At 42.6% G+C, this 22,814-nt stretch overlaps 2 protein-coding genes across 14 annotated transcripts in view; both read left to right on the plus strand.

Moving 5' to 3' along the window:
• The first annotated feature begins 2,961 nt into the window (after positions 1–2,961).
• LOC106604943 (nucleotide exchange factor SIL1) lies at positions 2,962–6,919 on the plus strand. Its single transcript, XM_014200091.3, has 9 exons — positions 2,962–3,548; positions 3,678–3,813; positions 3,929–4,037; positions 4,204–4,312; positions 4,449–4,631; positions 4,804–4,925; positions 5,054–5,150; positions 5,409–5,573; positions 5,676–6,919. The coding sequence occupies exons 1-9, from the start codon at positions 3,447–3,449 to the stop codon at positions 6,042–6,044; spliced, it is 1,392 nt and encodes a 463-aa protein (XP_014055566.1). The 5' UTR covers positions 2,962–3,446; the 3' UTR covers positions 6,045–6,919.
• A 12,479-nt stretch (positions 6,920–19,398) lies between these two features.
• The window catches only part of LOC106604944 (casein kinase I), a 35,401-nt gene continuing 31,985 nt past the window's right edge, over positions 19,399–22,814 (plus strand). For all 13 annotated transcript variants that reach the window (XR_006769874.2, XR_006769877.2, XR_006769876.2 and 10 more), the window contains exons 1-2: positions 19,399–20,116; positions 20,656–20,762. Coding sequence is in view for 7 of the 13 variants with exons in the window: in XM_045718258.2 (XP_045574214.1) it covers positions 19,994–20,116; positions 20,656–20,762 (230 nt within the window). In the remaining 6 variants the exon portion in view is untranslated. The remainder of the gene's footprint in view (positions 20,117–20,655; positions 20,763–22,814) is intronic.

Below are 22,814 nucleotides of genomic sequence, written 5' to 3' on the forward strand. Positions count from 1 at the left end.
TACTCTTGTAAAAAATATGATATGGTATTACATTTGGTGAAGAGCACATTATGACTTGTTTAGGACTTGAGACTTGACTCGGACTTGCCTGTCTTGACTTGAGTGCTAAGACTTGAGACTTACTTGTAAAACAATGACTTGGTCCCACCTCTGGCCTGTAGCGTCATGGGTTTTCTTTTATACACTACCTTTCTAAAGTTTTGGGTCACTTAGAAATGTCCTTGTTTTTGAAGAAAAGCAAATTCTTTGACCATTAAAATAACATCAAATTGATGAGATATACAGTGTAGACATTCTTAATGTTGGAAATGACTATTGTAGCTGTAAACGGCAGATTTTTTTTTAATGGAATATCTACATAGTCCTACGGAGGCCCATTATCAGCAACCATCACTCACTCCTGTGTTCCAATGGCACTTTGTGTTAGCTAATCCAAGTTTATCACTTTAAAAGGCTAATTGATCATTAGAAAACCCTTTTGCAATTATGTTAGCACAGCTGAAAACTGTTGTTCTGATTAAAGAAGCAATAAAACTGGCCTTCTTTAGACCAGTTGAGTATCTGGTGCATCAGCATTTGTGGGTTAGACTATAGGCTCAAAATGGCCAGAAATAAAGAACTTTCTTCTGAAACTCGTCAGTCTATTCTTGTTCTGAGAAATGAATGCTATTCCATGTGAGAAATTGCCAAGAAACTGAAGATCTCGTACAACAGTGTACTACTCCCTTCACTGAACAGTTCAAACTGTCTCTAACCAGAATAGAAAGAGGAGTGGGAGGCCCCGGTGCACAACTGAGCAAGAGGACAAGTACATTAGAGTGTCTAGTTTGAGAAACGGATGCCTCACTAGTCCTCAAATGGCAGCTTCATTAAATACTACCCACAAAAGACCAGTCTCAATGTCAAGTGAAGAGGTGTCTCCAGGATGCTGGCCTTCTAGGCAGAGTTCCTCTGTCCAGTGTCTGTGTTCTTTTGCACATCTTAATATTTTCTTTTTATTGGCCAGTCTGAGATACGTCTTTTTTCTTTGCAACTCTGCCTAGAAGGCCAGCATCCCAGAGTCGCCTCTTCACTGTTGACGTTGAGACTGGTGTTTTGTGGGTAGTATTTAATGAAGCTGCCATTTGAGGACTTGTCATTATGGGGCATTGTGTGTGGGATGAGGGGGGGGGGACGGGGACTATTTAATACATTTTAGAATAAGTTTAACGTAACAATGTTGAAAAAGTCGAGGGGTTTGAATACTTTCAGAATACACTGAATGTAAAAAACATTTGGAACACCTGCTCTTTCCATGACATAGCTTTCACCTGGTCAATCTATGACACCTTATTTATATTACTTGTTAAATCCACTTCAGTCAGTGTAGATGAAGTGGAGGAGACCGGTTAAAGAAGGATTTTTAAGCTTTGAGACAACTGAGACATGGATTGTGTATGTGCTATTCAGAGGCTGAATGGGCAAGACAAAATATTTATAAGTGCCTTTGAACAGGGTATGGTAGTAGGTGCCAGGCGCACCGGTTTGAGTGTGTCAAGAACTGCAACACTGCTGGGGTTTTTACGCTCAACAGTTTCCCTTGTGTATCAAGAATGGTCCACCATCCAAAGGACATCCAGACAAATTGACACAACTGTGGGAAGCATCCCTGTGGAACGCTTTCGACACCTTGTAGAGTCCATGCCCTGACAAATTGAGACTGCTCTGAGGGCAAAAGGGGGTGCAACTCAATAATAGGAAGGTGTTCCTAATGTTTTGTACACTCAGTGTATAAAGATGATATCTCTATCACTCTCAATGTTCAAAATGGAGATGGCATCAATGGCGCTTACCGTGCGCTCAAGCCGTAATGGGACAGATACTATGATGCAACGTCTATGTATGAAACCAAAAATGACTCCTTGTAAATGCAACAAGTACTGACATAATATCACTCACAACTTTCCAAGAAAACAAAAATGTTGACATTTATGGTCTATTTACATATATTTTAGAGGCTATTTATACAGAAAATGTGTATAAAACCCTTAAACTTTATTTATAATTATATGACAGTATTTTAAGTTGACAATAATAATATTACACCATTTATGATATCACATGCCTAACTTTTATTTTCCTGTGTAAGTAAAATCAGGATTATGCCTCTTCTGCCCTTCATTCCAATTAAGACTGGTTTGGATTTCTCCCTGACTAATATGGCTGCCATTTTGGAACTTTGATTGATGCTGCCTTCAGAACGCCTGGCAACTCGGAAATCTCCGCCTTCAGTTCCCTCAAGGCAACTGGGGAAAAAAATAGCTCAGACTGTGAAAAATCTTTTTGAACGATCATCCAACAGGGATTTCCAAGTCTTAAACTCTGGCATCTGTCAAGAGTTCCGAATTTCCAACTTGAAGATCCATGACGTTATGACCTCGTTTTATTTTTTTTTAGTTCCCAGTTGTCTTGAAAGCACCACCACTTGTCTTGAACGCACCATCAATAGGATGCCTATGGCCTTTTCTCAATTAGATTTGCTCAATTTACTAAGCAGGTTAGGACAATTAACGTAGCAGGTTAGGGGACTGAGTATGTTCTCCTAAGATGCTACGAAAATCCCTTTGTATCTAAGTGGCGAGAAAAGAGCCGGCCCCCAGGTAGGATACACTTGTGCTTCCTCGCCATAAGAAGGCTATCGAGGAGGGGAGGACTGTCTTCATTTGCCAACTAAGGAATTGAAACACTCCTCGACCACGGTTTCCGGGTCACGGAGGAGAGGGGACGGACTTTTGCCCAAAGGAAAAAATCCCTATGAGAAATGTAATGTAATTGCTTCACAGGGATCATACAGGAGAATCTCCATTAGCCAATCCGATTGCATCTAATTTGAAAACAAGGTACACGCTTTTAAATATGATTGGCTTCCGGTCGTGAAGACAAGTACTGTGGGAGTGGTCTAATTGCTGAAAAGTATGAGAGATATTAGAGAAAGATGGGAATCCCATTGGGAAATTAATGGAGGAACGTAAACGCCCCACCAAGCAGACTGTCGACCAATCGTGTTTACGTTGTCATGCTGCGTCACTTGAGTGTTAAGACAATCGTCACGCAATCTTTTCTCAAAGTCAGGGTATGAATCGACTAATCTTGTAATGTTGTAGTTCTTGTTCACGAAATTCATGTTAATGTTAGGTTTTTGAGCTAGCACCCATTTACTTGCCTTGTCCCAGTATGCATTGTGCACAATGGGTATTAATGCGAATCCAATAGAGTTTCCCATCTCCTCAAAAGTATCTCTGGGCGTATCAACGGTACACGTCCATGCTGACACCTGGAATGGTGCAGTAGAATATTTAACTAGTGCAGTGCGTCGAAGTACTCATGAATTGTATTGGTTACCTTTTGCTGTGTCATATCAATATTGCCACTAATACATGAGTTGTGTTAGCTAGCCTACAGCCAGTATGTTGATCGAATGCCGGAGAAGACGTCAATCCACCAGACAGAAGGTAGCACTCGTGCTCTTAGTATTCAGTTGTCAATTCGTCCATGTTCTCAACGAAAAAGTGAGTAATGATGAATTAAATAACTATTTACCTATACTAATTGTTATACTACTGCATAAATATAATGTAAAACAGTTTGTGTAGCCTAGCTGATTACAGGAGTCTGATACAATACCCTTTGCCCTATAGTCTCCCTCTGCTCTGACTGTTGTGGAGAGCCCCGAGGCCAGCCTGGAGGGTGAGGAGGATACCCACGTGGAAGAGGGAGATTCTGAGGATTTGGATGTGTTCCATCCAACAGATAAGTGGAAGACTCTCAAATCAGGTGATTGCTTTGCTAAAGCAGAAATGCACATGTCTGTAGTACATGGTAGTGTACTGGAGATTAATGTCTATGGCAGAATCAAAGGTATTCACTGTACAATTTTGGCATTGTTAAGGTCATGGGGTCCCAAGGGGCTCTCATGTAAGGCTCAACCTCCAGACTGGACAGAGGGAGGTCAAACTTGGGGAACACCAGACTCTCAAATACCAGATAGCTGGACAAAGGTATGAGCTGAGGATCCTATTGAAATTGTTATATCAACCATATGAAACACCATCTAAAAATGTTGCCATGTAGCTAATGTACGTTAGATAGCCACACACACTACTGTGTTTGCTTGAGATTACTCACTACTCATACTCACTACAGTCTTTGCTCTCTGTGAGTCAGACAGGGGAAGGAGAACACACAGGGCCCATCTGTCAACGCTGAGGAGCTGAAGGCTTTGAAAAATATCAAAGAAGGGGTGGATCCCAAAACCAGTGACAAAGAAGAGAAGGTTTGCCCTGATTTGATGGATCTGTAGTGTCTTATCACAGTGGAAACAAGCGGCTGTGATAAGAGACTAATGCATCTGTGATCCCATCTGTCTTTGATTGTTGTCTTGGTCCCAAACGTTGTGTGTATGTGTTCAGGAGGCTCTCAGGGCCCAGTTTCATCCCATGGATGAGCTGAAAAAAGACATGGTCAAGCTAGACATGCTGATGGAGTCAGACTTCCAGATTATGAGCAGACTGGTGTCCCAATTCAACAGCTCTAATGCCACTGTGGAGGAGAAGGTTAAAGCTCTACATGACTTAGAGTACCTTGTTCATAAGGTGAGCCCCCCCCCCCCCCCCCAGGCATACATCATTTCAGGGAAGTGGGATTTTTTGTATACACTAATAGTCGGGGAGGAGAAACAACACCTCTTTTACATTGTTTTTTTGTGTGTTTTGTTAACCTTTCATTTGTAGTAATGAAGTTATAATTATTGTTATGTGTTGTCAGGTGGACAATGCACAGAACCTGGCATCTAGAGGAGGGTTGAAGCTTGTGGTTGATGCATTGAACAGCACAGACTATCGACTTCAAGAGAGTGCTTCTTTCGTTCTGGGATCAGCTCTATCAAGGTATAGCAGTCTCCGTTAACCCATTCCAACTGTCGACTTCTAAATACCAGCCAAAAGACAGCCTGTTTTTGTTTGTGTTTGTGTGTGTGTGCGGTCAGTAACATTATCATTCACTATCTTCTTTCTAGTAACCCGGTGGTGCAGGTGGAGGCAGTTGAAAGTGGTACCCTTCAGAGGCTGTTAATGTTACTTGCCACTCCACGACCCATGTCTATTAAAAAGAGGGCAAGTCCTGTTCCCACATTATAAAATCCACTCATTAAGACATTTTTATTTTAGAATCAGTCCAGTATAACTAGCAGGATTAATAGTCCAGTCTTTAGCAGAGACACTCGATGGCTTTCAATTTAAAGCGGCAAGGTTTCATCACATCTGTCTTCAATTACGTTTTAGAATCTGAACAGAATTTAGCTCTGACAGTCACTTGTAAATCATCATTCTCTTCCTGGCATTTAACTAAGGCTAATGTTTGTCTGTATACAGGCGTTGTTTGCTGTGGCCTCTTTGCTACGTCACTGCCCCTTTGCCCAAAGCCACTTCCTAAAGCTGGGTGGGCTGCAAGTGTTGGGGGATATTTTCCGATCATCTGGAGGTGGGGCTCTCCGTGTGAGGATTGTAACCATACTCTATGACATGATCAACGAAAAGGTGGGGGGGTGCTCTTTATGAAAACCTTGCCAATAATATAAGGCTAGTCTTGTGAAATCAAATGTATCTTTGATATTAACTAAATGGCATTCTCTATTCTAGGAGCTGATCTCTCAGACTGGACTTGACCCCATCCCAGATGCTTCTCACAATGAGCGTTTGCGGCAGTATGCGCAGGTCTCCCTCCAGCCACTTTTGGCAGAGCAAGGCTGGTGCAGTCTGGTACCTGAACTGTTGACCTCCCCAGAGCACGACTGGAAGGAGAAGGCCCTGAGAACTATCCTGGCCATGATGCCTCACTGCCAGACTCAGTATCGAAAGGATTACGCCCTGTCTTCCTCCCTCAGCGCCCTACAGGAGCAGTACCAGGAGCTGGTGCTCACAGAGCAGGTCCTCGGTGACGAGGATGGATACTTTGGGGAGATCCTGGCTCTGTTGGAGACAGTGGTGCTGAAACTGAAACGAGTATAGGGCTGGGTGAAAACCCTTATCAAAGGACAATTAAAAAAACAAGAATGTAAGATTACAGAAATGCATTCTAGTTTTGCGGCTGTGTGATAGGATCACACATTTGCAAATCACAAGGTTGCCTTTCAGTTGCTTAGCCTTCCTTACACCTTTTTTCTGCATCTGTGATGCATCATGCCTTGGCTTGTGTCTCAAAATAAGGCTCTCCAGTCCTCCCTGAGGAATGCATTCAGCTGGGCTAAAAGACAGTATTTTTCCTTATATGGCATTTGTGTTCCTTGTTCAGTGTGCTCCATCTATCTTGTTAGTGGATTGTCCACTAATTTGAGACTAGTGTGCCTAGTCCGAGCCTGCTGTAAGCAGTAACGAAATCTGAGCTATTTCCATACTTCCATACGCTATTAGGTTTCATGAGAGAAGAGACTGTACAGGCTCATGCATCGTCATTTTATTAGTCTAAGGTTTTCCACAGATTTGGAAAGCCAATGTCCAGTTAATGATATTCTTCCTTGTATTGGATCATTCTGGCAGGAGAGGTATCCAGAGAGAATTCTTGTTATGCCTCACACATGCCTGCATGCTTGACCAGGACTTGCTAGTGTTTGAGCCTGTCAAAAAGATGTGTTCTGTAAACCACTTAAAATGGAAGGTTCAAATGTGGCACCTTCAATTCCAAAAGGCATGATTGAATGTAAAATGGTAAACATTTGGTAAAAAAAATGATTGAGCATAATATTGAGTCTAGCTCTCAAATACGCACAATTTATTCTAATGATTTGAACTGTGTTAACTGATGATGTCTAAGTTATTTCTTTACTGTGTATTTACATTTATTTTGTTTACGTGTTTGATAAGAATAAATCCATTGGGTAAAGGCACTGCTAATAATCTGCCTTTAACTGAGACATTTTAAAAAATCTTTTACAAACCCTACAAAAGATCTAGCCACAGTCAGTAAATAAGATGGGAGGCACATCTTATCTGTTTTTAGAACAAGGTCACAAAGTTACCTCTCCAAAACTGTGGTGGAGTTGGGAGATCAGGGTCATTGATTCGAGGTGCACCTAGCACCTGCGCCATCTTATTTGTTCATGTTTCTGGTTAATATTTTCTTATTGATGTAATGCCCGACCTTTCTGTTTTGTCTGTCTCCACTTTGCCAGTTTTTGCTAGTGATTGATGCAGTCACTGAGCCACTTCAATCTTCGATATTCTATAGGGAATCATTCTCTTTCAGAAACTTTCTAGTAAGTAAATAACCTCACCCTTGTGCTTTATACTTACATCTTTAGCCCATAATAGGACATGTATAGCCTATAGTAGGATAGGAACAATTCTATCAAATGTATTTACAGAAGGTAAATATCCTTGTGCTTTATACTTATCTACAGTACCAGTCAAAAGTTTGGACACACCTACTCATGCCAGGGCTTTTTTCTTTATTTTTACTATTTTCTACATTGTAGAATAATAGTGAAGACGGTAACCAAAAAACTGTTAAACAAATCAAAATCTATTTCATATGTGAGATTATTCAAAGTAGCCACTCTTTACCTTGACAGCTTTGCACACTCTTAGCATTCTCTCAACCAGCTTCAGGAGGTAGTCACCTGGAATGCATTTCAATTAACAGGTGTGCCTTAAGTTCATTTGTGGAATTTCTTTCCTTAATGCGTTTGAGCCAATCGGTTGTGTAGTGACATGGTAGGGGTGTATACAGAAGATAGCCCTATTTGGTAAAAGACCAAGTCCATATGGCAAGAACAGCTCAAATAAGCAAAGAGAAACGACAGTCCATCATTACTTGAAGGTCATTATTACATGAAGGTCAGTCAATCTGGAAAATGTCAAGAACTTTGAAAGTTTCTTCAAGTGCAGTCACAAAAACCATCAAGTGCTATGATGAAACTGGCCCTCATGAGGATGGCGACAAGAATGGAAGACCCAGAGTTACCTCTGCTGCAGAGGACAAGTTCATTAGAGTTACCAGCCTCAGAAATTGCAGCCCAAATAAATGCTTCACAGAGTTCAAGTAACAGACACATCTCAACTGTTCAGAAGAGACGGTGTGAATCAGGCCTTCATGGTTGAATTGCTGCAAAGAAACCACTACTAAAGGACACCAATAAGAAGAGACTTGCTTGGGCCAAGAAATGAGCAATGGACATTAGACCAGTGGAAATGTGTCCTTTGGTCTGGAGTCCATATTGGAGATTTTTGGTTCCAACCGCCGTGTCTTTGTGAGATGCAGTGTGGGTGAACAGATGATATCTGCATGTGTATTTCCCACCGTGAAGCATGGAGGAGGAGATGTTATGGTGTGGGGGTGCTTTGCTGGTGACACTGTGATTTATTTAGAATTCAATGCACACGTAACCAGCATGGCTACCACAGCATTCTGCAGCGATATGACATCCTATCTGTTTTGAGCTTAGTGGGACTATCATTTGTTTTTCAACAGGACAATGACCCAACACACCTCCAGGCTGTGTAAAGGCTATTTTACCAAGAAGGAGAGTGATCGAGTGCTGCATCAGAATACCTAGCCATCACAATCCCTCAACCTCAACCCAATTGATATGGTTTGGGATGAGTCGGACCGCAGAGTGAAGGAAAAGCAGCCAACAAATGCTCAGGAAAAAATTCCAGGTGAAGCTGGTTGAGAGAATGCCAAGAGTGTGCAAAGCTGTCAGCAAGGCAAATGGTGGCTATTTCAAGAATCTCACTTTTTTGGTTACTAAATGATTCCATATGTGTTATTTCATAGTCTTGATGTCTTCACTATTATTCTGCAATGTAAAATTTTTTTTTTGTAAAAATACAGAAAAACCCTTGAATGAGTAGGTGTTCTAAAACATTTGACCTGTAGTGTAGGTCTTCGTCGTATCTGAGCCTACACCGCAGCCCTGGACTTGCCAACTGGATTTCCTTCAGTGGCTGTGGTTGTATCCTTCCTTCACTGGCTGTCTGTGGCGCAGCAGTTGGTCACTTCTTGCTGAAATTGAAATGCTGTGTGTTGAAGTACTTGGAATCGAGTTGCTTCTGTGTTGAGCACATGCAGCTGTCATCACAATATATCAGATGGCATAGACTTTCAGGGCAATTTACTTTAGACTGAGATGTGAAGATCTAAGCAGAAATGTTGATTTGACAAGAATAAAATGCTACCTCCAGTGACGACTCTAGTAGGCCTATAAACGTGGACTACTGTAGATTCTTAAAATTGACAACATTACAGTCAATTATGTATGTGTTATAGGAATGAAGATAAACAATAATAATGAATTTGAATTGGATAACTTGACATACATCTCTGTCACAGTCTCACAACCCTGTCATGATCAAACAAGTACCGGGATTGAGTGGGATGGGGTTTATTTTTTTTTAACTTAAAATGGCCAAAGCTCCTCATTTGGTGAAGAACAGGAGACCACATGGCATGCATGAAATTAAGAAATTAGAAAACTATTACTTATCTTTATTTCATGTAACAGAGTTGAGTTGTTGAGCTCGACGACCCCAATCTAACAATAAATAATCGATGAAATATAGATATAAAATTATTTGATAACTTTCCTGTCTTTGCACCAACAACACCTCCACCACGCTGATCCTCAACATGTGGGCCCCACAAGGGTGGGTGATCAGCCCCCTTACTACCTGTTCAACTGTACTACCTGTTCAACTCAATCATCAAGTTTGCTGACGACAACAGTGGTAGGCCTGATTACCAACAATGACGAGACAGCCTACAGGGAGAAGGTGAGGGCTCTGGCAGAGTGGTGCCAGGAAAATAACCTCTCCCTCAACGTCAACAAAACAAAGGAGCTGATCGTGGACTTCAGGAGAGAGCACGACAGGGCCACAGTGGTGAGGGTGAAAAGCTTCAAATTCCTCGCCGTGCACACCACTGACAACCTGAAATGGTCCTTTCACACAGACAGTGTGGTGAAGAAGGCACAACAGTGCCTCTTCAACCTCAGGACCCTAAAGAAATTTGGCTTAGCCACTAAGACCCTCAAGAACTTCTACAGATGCAACATTCAGTGCATCCTGTCATGCTGTATCATCGCCTCGTATGGCAATTGCACCGTCCGCAACTGTAGGGCTCTCCAAAGGATGGTGCATTCAGCCCAGCGCATCACTGGGGCCACACTGCCTGCCCCCCAGGATATCTAGAGCACCTGGTGTCACAGGAAGGCCAAGAAGATCATCGAGGACCTCTCACCCGAGCCATGGCCTGTTCAACCCGGCTACCATCTAGAAGGTGGAGACAGTATAGGTGTATCAAAGCTGGGACCAAGAGACTGAAAAACAGCTTCCACCTCCATTACACACTCAGATTGTTAAATAGTCACCACTAGCCGGCCTCCGCCCAGTACCCTGCCCTGATCCTTAGTCACTGTTACTAGCCGGCTATCACCTGCTACTCTACCCTACTTCTTAGAGGCTGTTGCCCTATGTACATAGTCATTGAACACTGGTCACTTTAATAATGTTTACATACTGTTTTACACACTTCATATGTGTATTCTAGTCAAGGCTCATCCTATATAACTACTGCTGTACACACCTTATCTATCCATATACTGTCTATAGACACCATTATATAAATACAGTATATAAACTCAGCAAAAAAAGAAACGTCCCTTTTTCAGGACCCTGTCTTTCAAAGATAATTGGTAAAAATCCAAATAACTTACTTCACAGATCTTCTTTGTAAAGGGTTTAAACACCGTTTCCCATGCTTCTTCAATGAACCATAAACAATTAATGAACATGCACCTGTGGAACGGTCGTTAAGACACTAACAGCTTACAGATGGTAGGCAATTAAGGTCACAGTTATGGAAACTTAGGACACTAAAAAGAGACCTTTCTACTGACTCTGAAAAACACCAAAAGAAAGATGTCCAGGGTCCCTGCTCATCTGCGTGAACGTGCCTTAGACATGCTGCAAGGAGGCATGAGGACTGCAGATGTGGCCAGGGCAATAAATTGCAATGTCCGTACTGTGAGACGCCTAAGACAGCGCTACAGGGAGACAGGATGGACAGCTGATGGTCTGCCACTGTGAGGACAATGTGTAACAACACCTGCACAGGATCGGTACATCCGAACATCACACCTGCGGGACAGGTACAGAATGGCAACAACAACTGCCCGAGTTACACCAGGAACGCACAATCCCTCCATCAGTGCTCAGACTGTCCACAATAAGCTGAAACAGGCTGGACTGAGGGCTTGTTGGCCTGTTGTAAGGCAGGTCCTCACCAGACATCACCGGCAACAACATTGCCTATGGGCAAAACCCCACCGTCGCTGGACCAGACAGGACTGGGAAAAAGTGCTCTTCACTGACGATTTGCGATTTTGTCTCACCAGAGGTGATTGTTGGATTCACGTTTATCGTCGAAGGAATGAGCGTTACACCGAGGCCTGTACTCTGGAGCGGGATCAATTTGGAGGTGGAGGGTCCGTCATGGTCTGGGGCGGTGTGTCAAAGCATCATCGGACTGAGCTTGTTGTCATTGCAGGCAATCTCAACGCTGTGCGTTACAGGGAAGACATCCTCCTGCCTCATGTGGTACCCTTCCTGCAGGCTCATCCTGACATGACCCTCCAGCATGACAATGCCACCAACCATACTGCTCATTCTGTGCGTGATTTCCTGCAAGACAGGAATGTCAGTGTTCTGCCATGGCCAGCGAAGAGCCCGGATCTCAATCCCATTGAGCACGTCTGGGACCTATTGGATTGGAGGGTGAGGGCTAGGGCCATTTCCCCCAGAAATGTCAGAGAACTTGCAGGTGCCTTGGTGGAAGAGTGGGGTAACATCTCACAGCAGAGAGTGGGGTAACATCTCACAGCAACAACTGGCAAACCTGGTGCAATCCATGAGGTGGAGATGCACTGCAGTACTTAATGCAGCAGGTGGCCACACCAGATACTAACTGTTACTTTTGATTTTGACCCCTCCCTTTGTTCAGGGACACATTATTCCATTTATGTTAGTCACATGTCTGTGGAACTTGTTCAATTTATGTCTGTTGTTGAAACTTGTGTTCATACAAATATTTACACATGTTAATTAAGTTCGCTGAAAATAAACGCAGTTGACAGTGAGAGGACGTTTCTTTTTTTGCTGAGTTTACAATCAGTGGCCAGTTTATTATGTACACCACCCTGTTAGAAAGGGCAAAACTAGTGACTTAAGAGACTTTAAGCGTGGTATGATTGTCGATGGTTCCAGTATCTTAGAATCGTCCAGCCTCCTGTGCTTTTCAAGCACGGCAGTGTCTAGGGTTTTCCGAGAATGGTGCGACAAACAAAAACATCTAGTCAGCGGCAGTCCTGTGGGCGAAAACAGCTCAAAGGAGAATGGCAAGAATGGTGCAAGCTAACAGGCGGGCCACAAACAGGCAAATAACGGCGCAGTACAACAGTGGTGTGCAGAACCTCATCTCGGGAACGCATAACCCGTCGGTCATTTGGCTATTGAAGTAGAGGACCACACCGGGTTCCACTCCTATCAGCTAAAAACAAGATGTGGCTCCAGTGGGCATGCGATCACCAACACTGGACAGTTGAGTGGAAAAACAATTGAATCCTGTTGCGTCATGCTGATGGCAGAGTCAGGATTTGGCGTAAGCAGCACGAGTCCATGGCCTCATCCTGCCTGGTGTCAATGGTACAGGCTGGTGTGGGGAATGCTTTCCTGGCACACATTAGGTCCCTTGATACCAATTGAGCAACGTTTACATGCCCCAAAGAATTTAGGCTGATATTTCTTAATTTAATTTTTGTGATTTGTGTGTATTGTTAAGTACTGTATTACTGCACCGTTGGAGCTAGAAACAATAATTTCGCTGCACCCGCAATAACATCTGCAAAATATGCGTACACAACAACACTATTTTATTTTATCAGTGGTCTAAGTGTGGCCATCGCTTCCACACACAGTATCAAACTCTGTGGCGCACTTGCCGTCTTCGTACTGAGGCTATTTTATGGAGGGGAAGAGCAGTCATTACTATAATAGTGCTTTTTACACACACATCCTCATATATATATATATATATTGTAAAGACATTGTTTCCATAGAGTAACATTCCTAATGTATCTCACCTCTCCAGGCTGTGGGGGTCTCATTTAGTGGTGAAAACTGTACAAATGAAGAAGAAAAGGGTTTTCACTTTTCAAAGGTTGGCTGATTGTTCAGATGAATGTTGCTGAACAACTGTCTGAACAGATGCCTTTTTGTTATTGGTCTTTGAAACAAGACATTCTACTTCTTTAAAGACATTATAGTTTTCCAGATGTGCTCGTGAGAAGAGAATATCACCTGAAAAATCACTTCTCTTTGTTCCTGGTTGAACTTCCTCAATGTTTTATCTTGTACGTCAATGACGATACAGCCAGTGAGGTCCATGCCAGTAATCCCAATTTTACATTTACATTTAAGTCATTTAGCAGACGCTCTTATCCAGAGAGACTTATGTCAAGATATGTGACGGTCGTCAAAAGGAGTAGACCAAGGTGCAGCGTGGAAAGTGTTCATATTTATTGTAACTCAGAACACTCAAACAAAATAACAAACAAAGACAAAACGAACGTCACGTTCTGCAGGCTTACTGAGCTGACAAAAACAAGACCCCATACTGAAGGAGGGGGAAAAAAAGGGCTGCCTAAGTATGATTCCCAATCAGAGACAACAATAGACAGCTGCCTCTGATTGGAAACCATACTAGGCCAATCAAAGAAGAAAAGAAAAAAAACATAGAAGTATGACATAGAATGCCCACCCTATGTCACACCCTGACCTAACCAAGCAGAGAAAAACGTCTCTCTCAGGTCAGGGCGTGACAAGGTATCTATCTTGGCAATCATTTTTCCTTGGGGTTACTGGCATGGTGTCTCAGACTATGTTATCCCTATTCTTACCAGTGTCCTGTGATACTGGGGGGCATATATCCCCACACAATTAACTCTCCCATAGTCAGCTTAATAAAAGCCTTAGGAAGTCTAGACAGAAATGCATGGGTAGACAAAATAATATCACCTCGTATTCTTTTGTTGTTGTTGCTCTGACTTGCCATTTATGTGGGCTCTTAAACTGGGTATTCTATTCTAAATTTAGGTATCCTTAACATAATTGATCTGTGACCACTTGCTTATAGACTACAGTTCATTCTTACATTCAAATTGTCACATGCTTCATAAACAACATCAATGCAGAGAGAAAGAAAATATAGATATAATAGAAAAGTAATAACACGTAATAATAAATACACAATGTGTCACGATAACTTGGCCATATACACTGGGTACCTGTACCGAGTCGATTTGCAGGGGTACGAGGTAATTGAGGTAGATACACTACATTGCCAAAAGTACCTGCTCGTCAAACTTCTCATTCCAAAATCATGGGCATTAATATGGAGTTGGTCCCCACTTTGCGGCTATAACAGCCTCCATTCTTCTGGGAAGGCTTTCCACTAGATGTTGGAACAAGAGCATTAGTAAGGTCAGGCACTGATGTTAGACGATTAGGCCTGGATGGCAGTCGGCATTCCAATTAATCCCAAAGGTGTTCAATGGGGTTGAGGTCAGGGTTCTGTGCAGGCCAGTCAAGCTCTTCCACACCGATCTCAACAAACCATTTCTGTATGGACCTTGTATTGTGCACGGGGGCATTGTCATGCTGAAACAGGAAAGGGCCTTCCCCAAACTGTTGCAACAAAGTCGGAAGCACAGAATTGTCTAGAATATCACTGTATGCTGTAGCGTTACCATTTCCCTTCACTAGACCTAAAGGGCCTAGCCCGAACCATGAAAAACAGCCCCAGATCATTATTCCTCCTCCACCAAACTTTGCAGTTGGCAGTGTGCATTCAGGCAGGTAGCATTTTCCTCGCATCCGCCAAACCCAGATTTGTCCGTCAGACTACCAGATGGTGAAGGGTGATTCATCACTCCAGAGAACACGCTTCCACTACTCCAGAGTCCAATGGCGGCAAGCTTTACACCACTCCAGCCAACGCTTGGCATTGCACATGGTGATCTTAGGCTTCTGTGCAGCTGCTCGGCCATGGAAACCCATTTTATGAAGCTTCCGACGAACAGTTCTTGTGCTGACGCTGCTTCCAGAGGCAGTTTGGAACTCGGTAGTGACTGTTGCGACCGAGGACAGCTGATTTTTACACGCTACGCACGTCAGCACTCGGCGGTCCCGTTCTGTGAGCTTGTGTGGTCTACCACTTTGCTGCTGAGCCATTTTTGCTCCCAGAGGTTTCCACTTCACAATAACAGCACTTACAATTCACCGGGGAAACTCTAGAAGGGCAGAAATGTTATGAACTGACTTGTTGGAAAGGTGGCATCCTATAACGGTGCCACCTTGAAAGTCACTGAGCTCATCAGTAAGGCCATTCTACTGGGAATGTTTGTCTGTGAGGATTGCATAGCTGTGTGCTCAATTTTATACACCTGTCAGCAACGGGTGTGGCTGAAATAGCCGAATCCTCTAATTTGAAGGGGTGTCCATATACTTTGTATATATAGTGTATGTACATATAACTAGGAATAAAGTGACTAGGCAACAGGATAGATAATAAATAGTAGCAGCAGTGAATGTGATGGGTCAAAAAACATGATCAATACAGATAGTTTGGGAAGGTATTAGGTTAAGTATTTAAATAACTATTTAGCAGTCTTATGGCTTAGAGGTAAAAGCTGTTCAGGATCCTGTTGGTTCCAGACTTGGTACATCGGTCCCGCTTGCTGTGCGGTAGCAGAGAGAACAGTCTATGACTTGGGTGGCTGACAGCGCCTGGTATAGAGGTCCTTGATGGCAGGCAGCTCGGCCCCAGTAATGTACTAGGCCATACGCACTACCCTCTGTAGCGCTTTGCGGTCGGATGCCAAGCAGTTGCCATACCAAGCAGTGATGCAGCCAGTCAAGATGCTCTCAATTGTGCAGCTGTAGAACTTTGAGGATCTGAGGGCCCATGCCAAATCTTTCCAGCCTCCTGAGCAGGAAGAGGCGTTGTCCACACACACCAACACACTCCTCACGACTGTGTTGGTGTGTGTGGACCATGATAGATCCTTAGTGATGTGGACACCGAGGAACTTGAAGCTCTCGACCTGCTCCGCTACAGCCCCGTCGATGTGAATGGGGGTGTGCTCGGCCCTCCGTTTCCTGTTGTCAATGATCAACTCCTTTGTCTTGCTGATGTTGAGGGAGAGGTTGTTGTCCTGGTACCCCCTTGCAGGTCTCTGACCTCCTCCCTGGAGGCTGTCTCATTGTCGTCTGTGATCCAGCCTAACACAGTCCCAGGGTCCTTAGCTTAGAGATGAGCTTGGAGGGCACTATGGTGTTGAACGCTGAGCTGGAGTCAGTGAACAGCATTCTCACGTAGGTGCGTCTCTTGTCCAGGTTGGAGAGGGCCATGTGGAGTGCAATAGAGATTCCTTCATCCGTGGACCTGTTGGGGCGCTATGTGAATTGGAGTGGGTCCAGGGTGTCTGGGATGATGGTGGTTGATGTAAGCCATGACCAGCCTCTCAAAGCATTTCATGGCAACAGATGTGAGTGCTACAGGGTGATAGTCATTTATACAGGTTACCATGGCGTTCTTGGGCACAGAAGTATGGTGATCTGCTTGAAACATGTAAGTACTGTATTACAGACTGGGTCAGGGAAAAGTTGAACATTTCAGCAAAGACGCATACCAGCTGGTCAGTGCATGCTCTGAGTATGCATCCTGGTAATCCGTCTGGCCCTGCGGTCTTGTGAACGTTAACCTTTTTATAGGTCTTACTCACATCGGCTATGGAGACTGTGATCACACAGTCTTCCGGCACAGCTGGTTCTCTCATGCATGGTTCAGTGTTGCTTACCTCGACACGAGCATAGAAGGCATTTTGCTCATCCTCCAGGATTGTGTCACTGGGCAGCTCGTGGCTGAGGTTCCCCCACAATCGCCCAAGAGCTTGTAACCAATTAAACTAGCACAACACTATTAACATTTGAAGAGTTGCCTGATAATCCCCAAAACCTCATTGATCTAAGTACAGAATAAGTTAAATATTCCATGTAAAAAATATGCATGTTACAACAGCTTGTAAGTGCTGTTGCTAGTTGGTTATGATAATGGCACTCACCAGAGAGAGAGAGAAGCATGGTAGCGCAGAGCAGTAACGCCAGCTTCATGGTCTCTGTGAAGATATGGCTTGGAGCTTGTCTGCAGATTCGTGTTTCCCTTGCCATCTAGTCTTCCTTTTTATATGGGGCTTTTGGGGCTTGACCTGTCGGTCAAATACCACTCCTCCCACATCTCCGTCTCTCCTCCCAACTGGTTTGTTTATAATTTCCACTGAGTTTTTGCTGCAGAGCAGTGAGTTGGCCAGCAGAGGCCAATGTTGATGTTTTCCAATCTATTCGGTTGCTTCCTCACTCAACTTTGTCATCATGACTAACATACAGATATCAATAGTGGGCCGCAAGATAAAAAAAAAAAATAGGTACTGCAGTTTGTGTACTTGTGTATGTGTTCTGTTTTCATTTGCTCAATGCTTATTTAATCTCTGCAACAAAACTAACATGCAATATATATCTTCCCTTTTTCATTTCACATTGTCAGAATAGGGTATACTTATTTCTAAATAATAAGTATTTTTCTATTGTGTCTGTATATGCAAACCCCAGTTTCACTACAAACTACCAAAGTGAACGACAGTTCAGTAGTAGATAATGAGTTACTTGAATGCCTGGAAAAATTTGGACTTGCTTCCTAAAGAGGTCAATTGTGCTTTGAGACAGTAACAATGCAGCATGTCAGTTATCCTTTGTCAATGTAATTTGTAGTCCCTAAATTAAAATGTGCATCCACAAACAACTCCATTAGAAAGAAAACCAAGTCTCAGAAGACTTTGTACATTTTCAATGGAATAAGATAGAAGTGTATATTCTAGAATGAACAGACGAATCCGAGAAGGCCTAGTATGTACTGTAGGTTATTCATTTCTAAGGCATCTTTACAACAGGTCACATGCAGCAGGCTTTCTCTGAGTTCACAATATTTTTTTCTCTACTCAATTATCAGATGACTTTGGGGTCAGGCTTGTTCAATGAATGTTGGTATTTCATCAAAGAGTTAAGAGAGAGGATTTTTTGTGTCAAATTTGCATTTATTTTCTTTCACAAAACATATTTATAGGCTGCGACTCAGTGAGGTAGTAGATGGCACCAATGTACCGCTGTAACACCAGTGACACTTATTACAACTACGTCGTTAATACAGTAGCCTATGTCAAAACAACTGTCATCAGAATTGCAACACAGATATGATGATATACTCTCGATAGAGAGTGCTGCTTTTAATCTGAAAACATCAGTGGAAACTACTTGCTATCTTGCACACTAGTTACAATACATACATTGAACTTTAATATTTGCCCGATTTCATGCAACGATAGTTATAATATGGAAAATGTTTTTTATTTTACTCATGTCCACTTGATGGGCAAACCTCGATTTCACAAGTGCAAATTCACTGTGCCAGTTTGTTTTGCATGCCCGATTGCATGGCCCGAGGACCAATGGAATGGTCTAAAATGTGTAAACTACGGCCACTTGGGGCACCGGCCATGCAAAACTAACTTGCCCATTGAGAAGGCAGAGACCAATAGAAAGGGATGGGAATAATATATGCTTCAGTAAGGTTGGTTTCTTACACAGGAGGTTGGTGGCACCTTAATTGGGGAGAATGGGCTTGTCCTAATGGCTGGAGCGGAATGGTATCAAATACACCATGTGTTTGATGCCATTTAATTTGCTCCGTTCCGGCCATTATTATGAGCCGTCCTCCCCTCAGCAGCCTCCACTGGTTTCTTAGCATGGTTGTCAACTGTACAGCAGACATGGGACTTAAGTTACAGAAAATAGAGTTTGTGGTGGTAGCTGCAGAGAAGTACTTTGGACTGCGAGGTTTTACTGCAGAAGAGTTGCAGGGCGTGTTGAGTGGTAGTGTTCTGTCCTCCCAGACCGTTGGCCTGGAGTAACATTAGAAAGGGATAAATAATGGGGTGGTGTTTTTTTTTTTACTGAGGGCTAATAGTTGGCAGGGTACTTTTCTTTTTTCCCCGTTTTGTTTTTACCTGAATGTAATGTACATAGGTAAGGTGAGCAGTGACTGGCCTCACAGTCCAGTACAGTAGGTGGCGGTGTATGCACCTAAAAGTTGGATGCGATCCGCCAATCCAATCCCAAAGAAGAAGAAGAAGAAGAAGAAGAAGAAGAAGAAGAACTAACCGTTTACGTCAAAGCTCGTCTCTGCCACTGCACTCGCTCCCAGAAGCTAGCTAGCTAATCACCTCGAGACGGACGGTGGAATCAAAAGTAGTGACAAGAAGATGGCGGAGTGATTGGGTTGCGCTTTGAAGGAAAGCAGCGACCCTTGATTGTCCTAAAATATTCTACGAAGAAAGGAGAATCACATCCAAATTGTAGCTATCTTCGGAAATTTGACAAACAAGAAGAATATTGCCCCTCTTGCGGAGGTGGTTCAAACAGATCGAACGGAATTTCGCAGTTCCACTGGTGTCCGATAGCTCTAGTGGGCTAACGTTCGGTAGCTACCCCGAGGCACTGGGCGACGGACATACTAGGCACATTAGGAGTGTTTTCAGAAGAATCGTGTTCCCTTTTTCGTGATGTGTTGGTTTTATTTTTTCCAAGATTTTTTACTAGCTAGCTAGCGAATAACGCCTGAAAAGAAACACTGTTCTAGCTAGCTGGCTAACGTTACATTGTTTCAAGTACATCGCCCACGAGCAGCCAGGACTTCTGTGTATGTTCTGATACGAGCTGGCCGAGAAGGGAAACCGACGGCGCAGTCCCAGAAAATCCTATTTTAAACTAATCAGGAGTTGCTCGTGATTGAGGATATGGCAAGCAGCAGCGGCTCTAAAGCCGAATTTATTGTCGGTGGGAAATACAAGCTTGTCAGAAAAATTGGATCTGGGTCATTTGGTGACATATACCTCGCGATCAACATCACAAATGGAGAGGTAAAAAAAAACTATCAATTTCACCAAGTGGGTAACTGTTAATGTTAACTAGCTAACCGTTTAGCTCTGTCAATCAACAGCCAAGCTGACTCACCGAGATTTAACCGGGGTATATTCGTACGGGAAAAGTTTACCGTTTAAGAACCAACCGAAACGGGGAGTAAATTAACGTGTATTTATCCATTAGAAAATCTATTTTTCGTTGCGAAAGCTTTCCGTATGGAATAAACGGATTCTGTTGCTAAACGTTTTGCAACAGAATTGGCCGCATGAATACACCCCAGTAGATTGTTTAGCTAACGTCAACTTGCCTCGTTTAAATGTTCAACGATGCAGAATGATAGCTACGTTAGCCTAGCTAGCCAACTGTCATCTAAGATAGTAGATATTGGTTACAGTAAACCGTATAAATAACGTTATTTTAGCATAGTAAATTAGGATTGCATTAATACATCTTTATTTAGTTAGCCAATTAGGCTACTGGAAAGTAACTTGGATATATTGTACTAAGCTACATAACTGATCATTTTGTATTGCAGGAGGTAGCTGTAAAATTGGAATCTCAGAAAGCCAGACACCCACAGTTGTTATATGAAAGCAAACTGTACAAAATCTTACAAGGAGGAGTTGGAATCCCACACATAAGGTAATATACACGTAAATGTATTTTGAACAGTTTAATATTTGAGATGTATTTGAAAATAAGACGAGACATATTTGTCTAACATTTGTACAAAGTTACATCTTGCCTGCAAACACATTTCTAGTTTACTTTACCATATGCCAGCTGGCGCTACAAGCTAGCTCTTACAGCTAACGTTAGCAAACTAGCTGGCAGTACTTTAATCTCCTTGGCTTCATTATTTTCCTTGGTCTTTGCTTATGGATACGTTGCACATTTACTTTTTAACTTTAAGATTATTTCAACGCAACATCCGCCATGAACCATGTAGGGTTGTTCAGTGTCAGCTTTTAAGAAATGATCATGCAATCAAAAATTCGTGGTTGGAAATGGCCGCTCCTCTTTTGTTTGTTCCAACATGTCTTCCTTCCCTGTTAGAAAATGGCGGCTCAGCGCTTGCGAAAACAACTATCTGGGCCTAGTGGTTTTGTCTCCTCAAGGTGACTTCAACGCTAAAGTGTCACCTATAACGTCAAACGCCTTAAAGTATTTTATTTTAGGTTTTGTCATTTACAAGGCCATTGAAGAGTGAGACGTTGGTAATGACTTGGTTCAGACACTGAATTTAGAATCGAGGCTGGCTGTAAAATGGATGTGCACTTTTTAAAAGTAGAACTGAGTTGGGAACCATAGTACTTATCCTTTCAACATATTTATTATCAACTAGCAGTGAAACGTGTTATGTCTTTTGTTTAGTTGTCATTGTGAATTTAGGGTGTTGTGACAAAATACACCACTTGTTTGCATTTGACTTGGAAAATGACATAAGGATACTATTACTAATGTGTGAATTCAATAAAAGTCGTCAAAGCTTCTGAACAAAGAAACAATTGCGTTGAAGTTATGTACCTATTTGTTTTTGGATAATGGCACTGTTAATGCCATTTAATGCTGAATAGTTAATGCTCTGATTAAGCTGGGCTGTCAGTGGTGATGGTCAGGCTGGTCATTAGGCTCTGCTGCTTCAATGACTTAATTGAAGAAAGATAGGACTACTGGCCCTGCCATGATCCTTCTGGATCAATTTTCTCCCACATGAACTCTCACCATGCCATAGTGATGTAGGGGCATCTAACTATTTATGCACTACTGAAACATTTGCAGTAGACATTTTGCCACACAATTGTATCTGCTATCCTCTCCAGGTTCCTTCCCTGGGTATTAACCTTGTAATGAATAAGGGAACACTGCCCTAAATGAGCAAGACAGCTTTGGTGATTAAGCAATAAGGTAAAGAGAATTTCTGAATAGGACATGCTACCGCCCTTAGATACTAGCGCAAAAAGTACGCAGGCTAGTTTCACAGCTTACTTCCTTGGTTATGCAATTTAATCAAAGCCTTTGTTGGCAGGTTAGGTTTGCTTTGTGGTGGAGTACCCTGTGGACTGCCTGGATAAATAAGAAAGAGGGTTGTATAAGAGGGTGCTTCATGCTTCCTCTACAGTCATAGCTGGTTGTTTGTTTTCAGGTACATCAGCATGTGGCTGGTGCACCTGTCTACTTCTGTGCTTGGGGCCATTCCTGTTATGGAACTCGCCTGAGGGTTCTGCAAACATTCTGGAAAACTGGCACCACTTAATTGACCTCGGGTTTTATGTGCTGGTGAGCCAAGTTATTGACATGAAAATAATTCCATTCTATTACTGCCTAGTGGGTTTGTGCAAACCACTTTCACTTTAGTAAAAAAAAAAGACCAACAGATAAAGTCCACTGGAAAAGTATCCAAATGCCATCTGTGTGTTGGTATGCTGTAAAACCTAAAGTCTCAAATAACCGCCTGTCCCCTTACAAAAAAAAAACTAGAGTAGATTACCGCTCCACATGCATCACATGGGGATTTCATTTTGAGTATTGAATAGCTCCCAATGTGTGTATGCTATAGACTTACCGTTTCTTGTAAAATAAAATATATATAAAACAAAAGTGAGGCTTATGTTCACTCAGCTGTGCTTCACAAGTAATACAACAAATCTTTTACCGGTGTGATAATATACCTCATGTAGAAATATAATTTCA

The sequence above is a fragment of the Salmo salar genome, chromosome 05, assembly GCF_965601325.2.
Source record: "Salmo salar chromosome 05, fSalSal1, whole genome shotgun sequence".
NCBI lineage: Eukaryota > Metazoa > Chordata > Actinopteri > Salmoniformes > Salmonidae > Salmo > Salmo salar.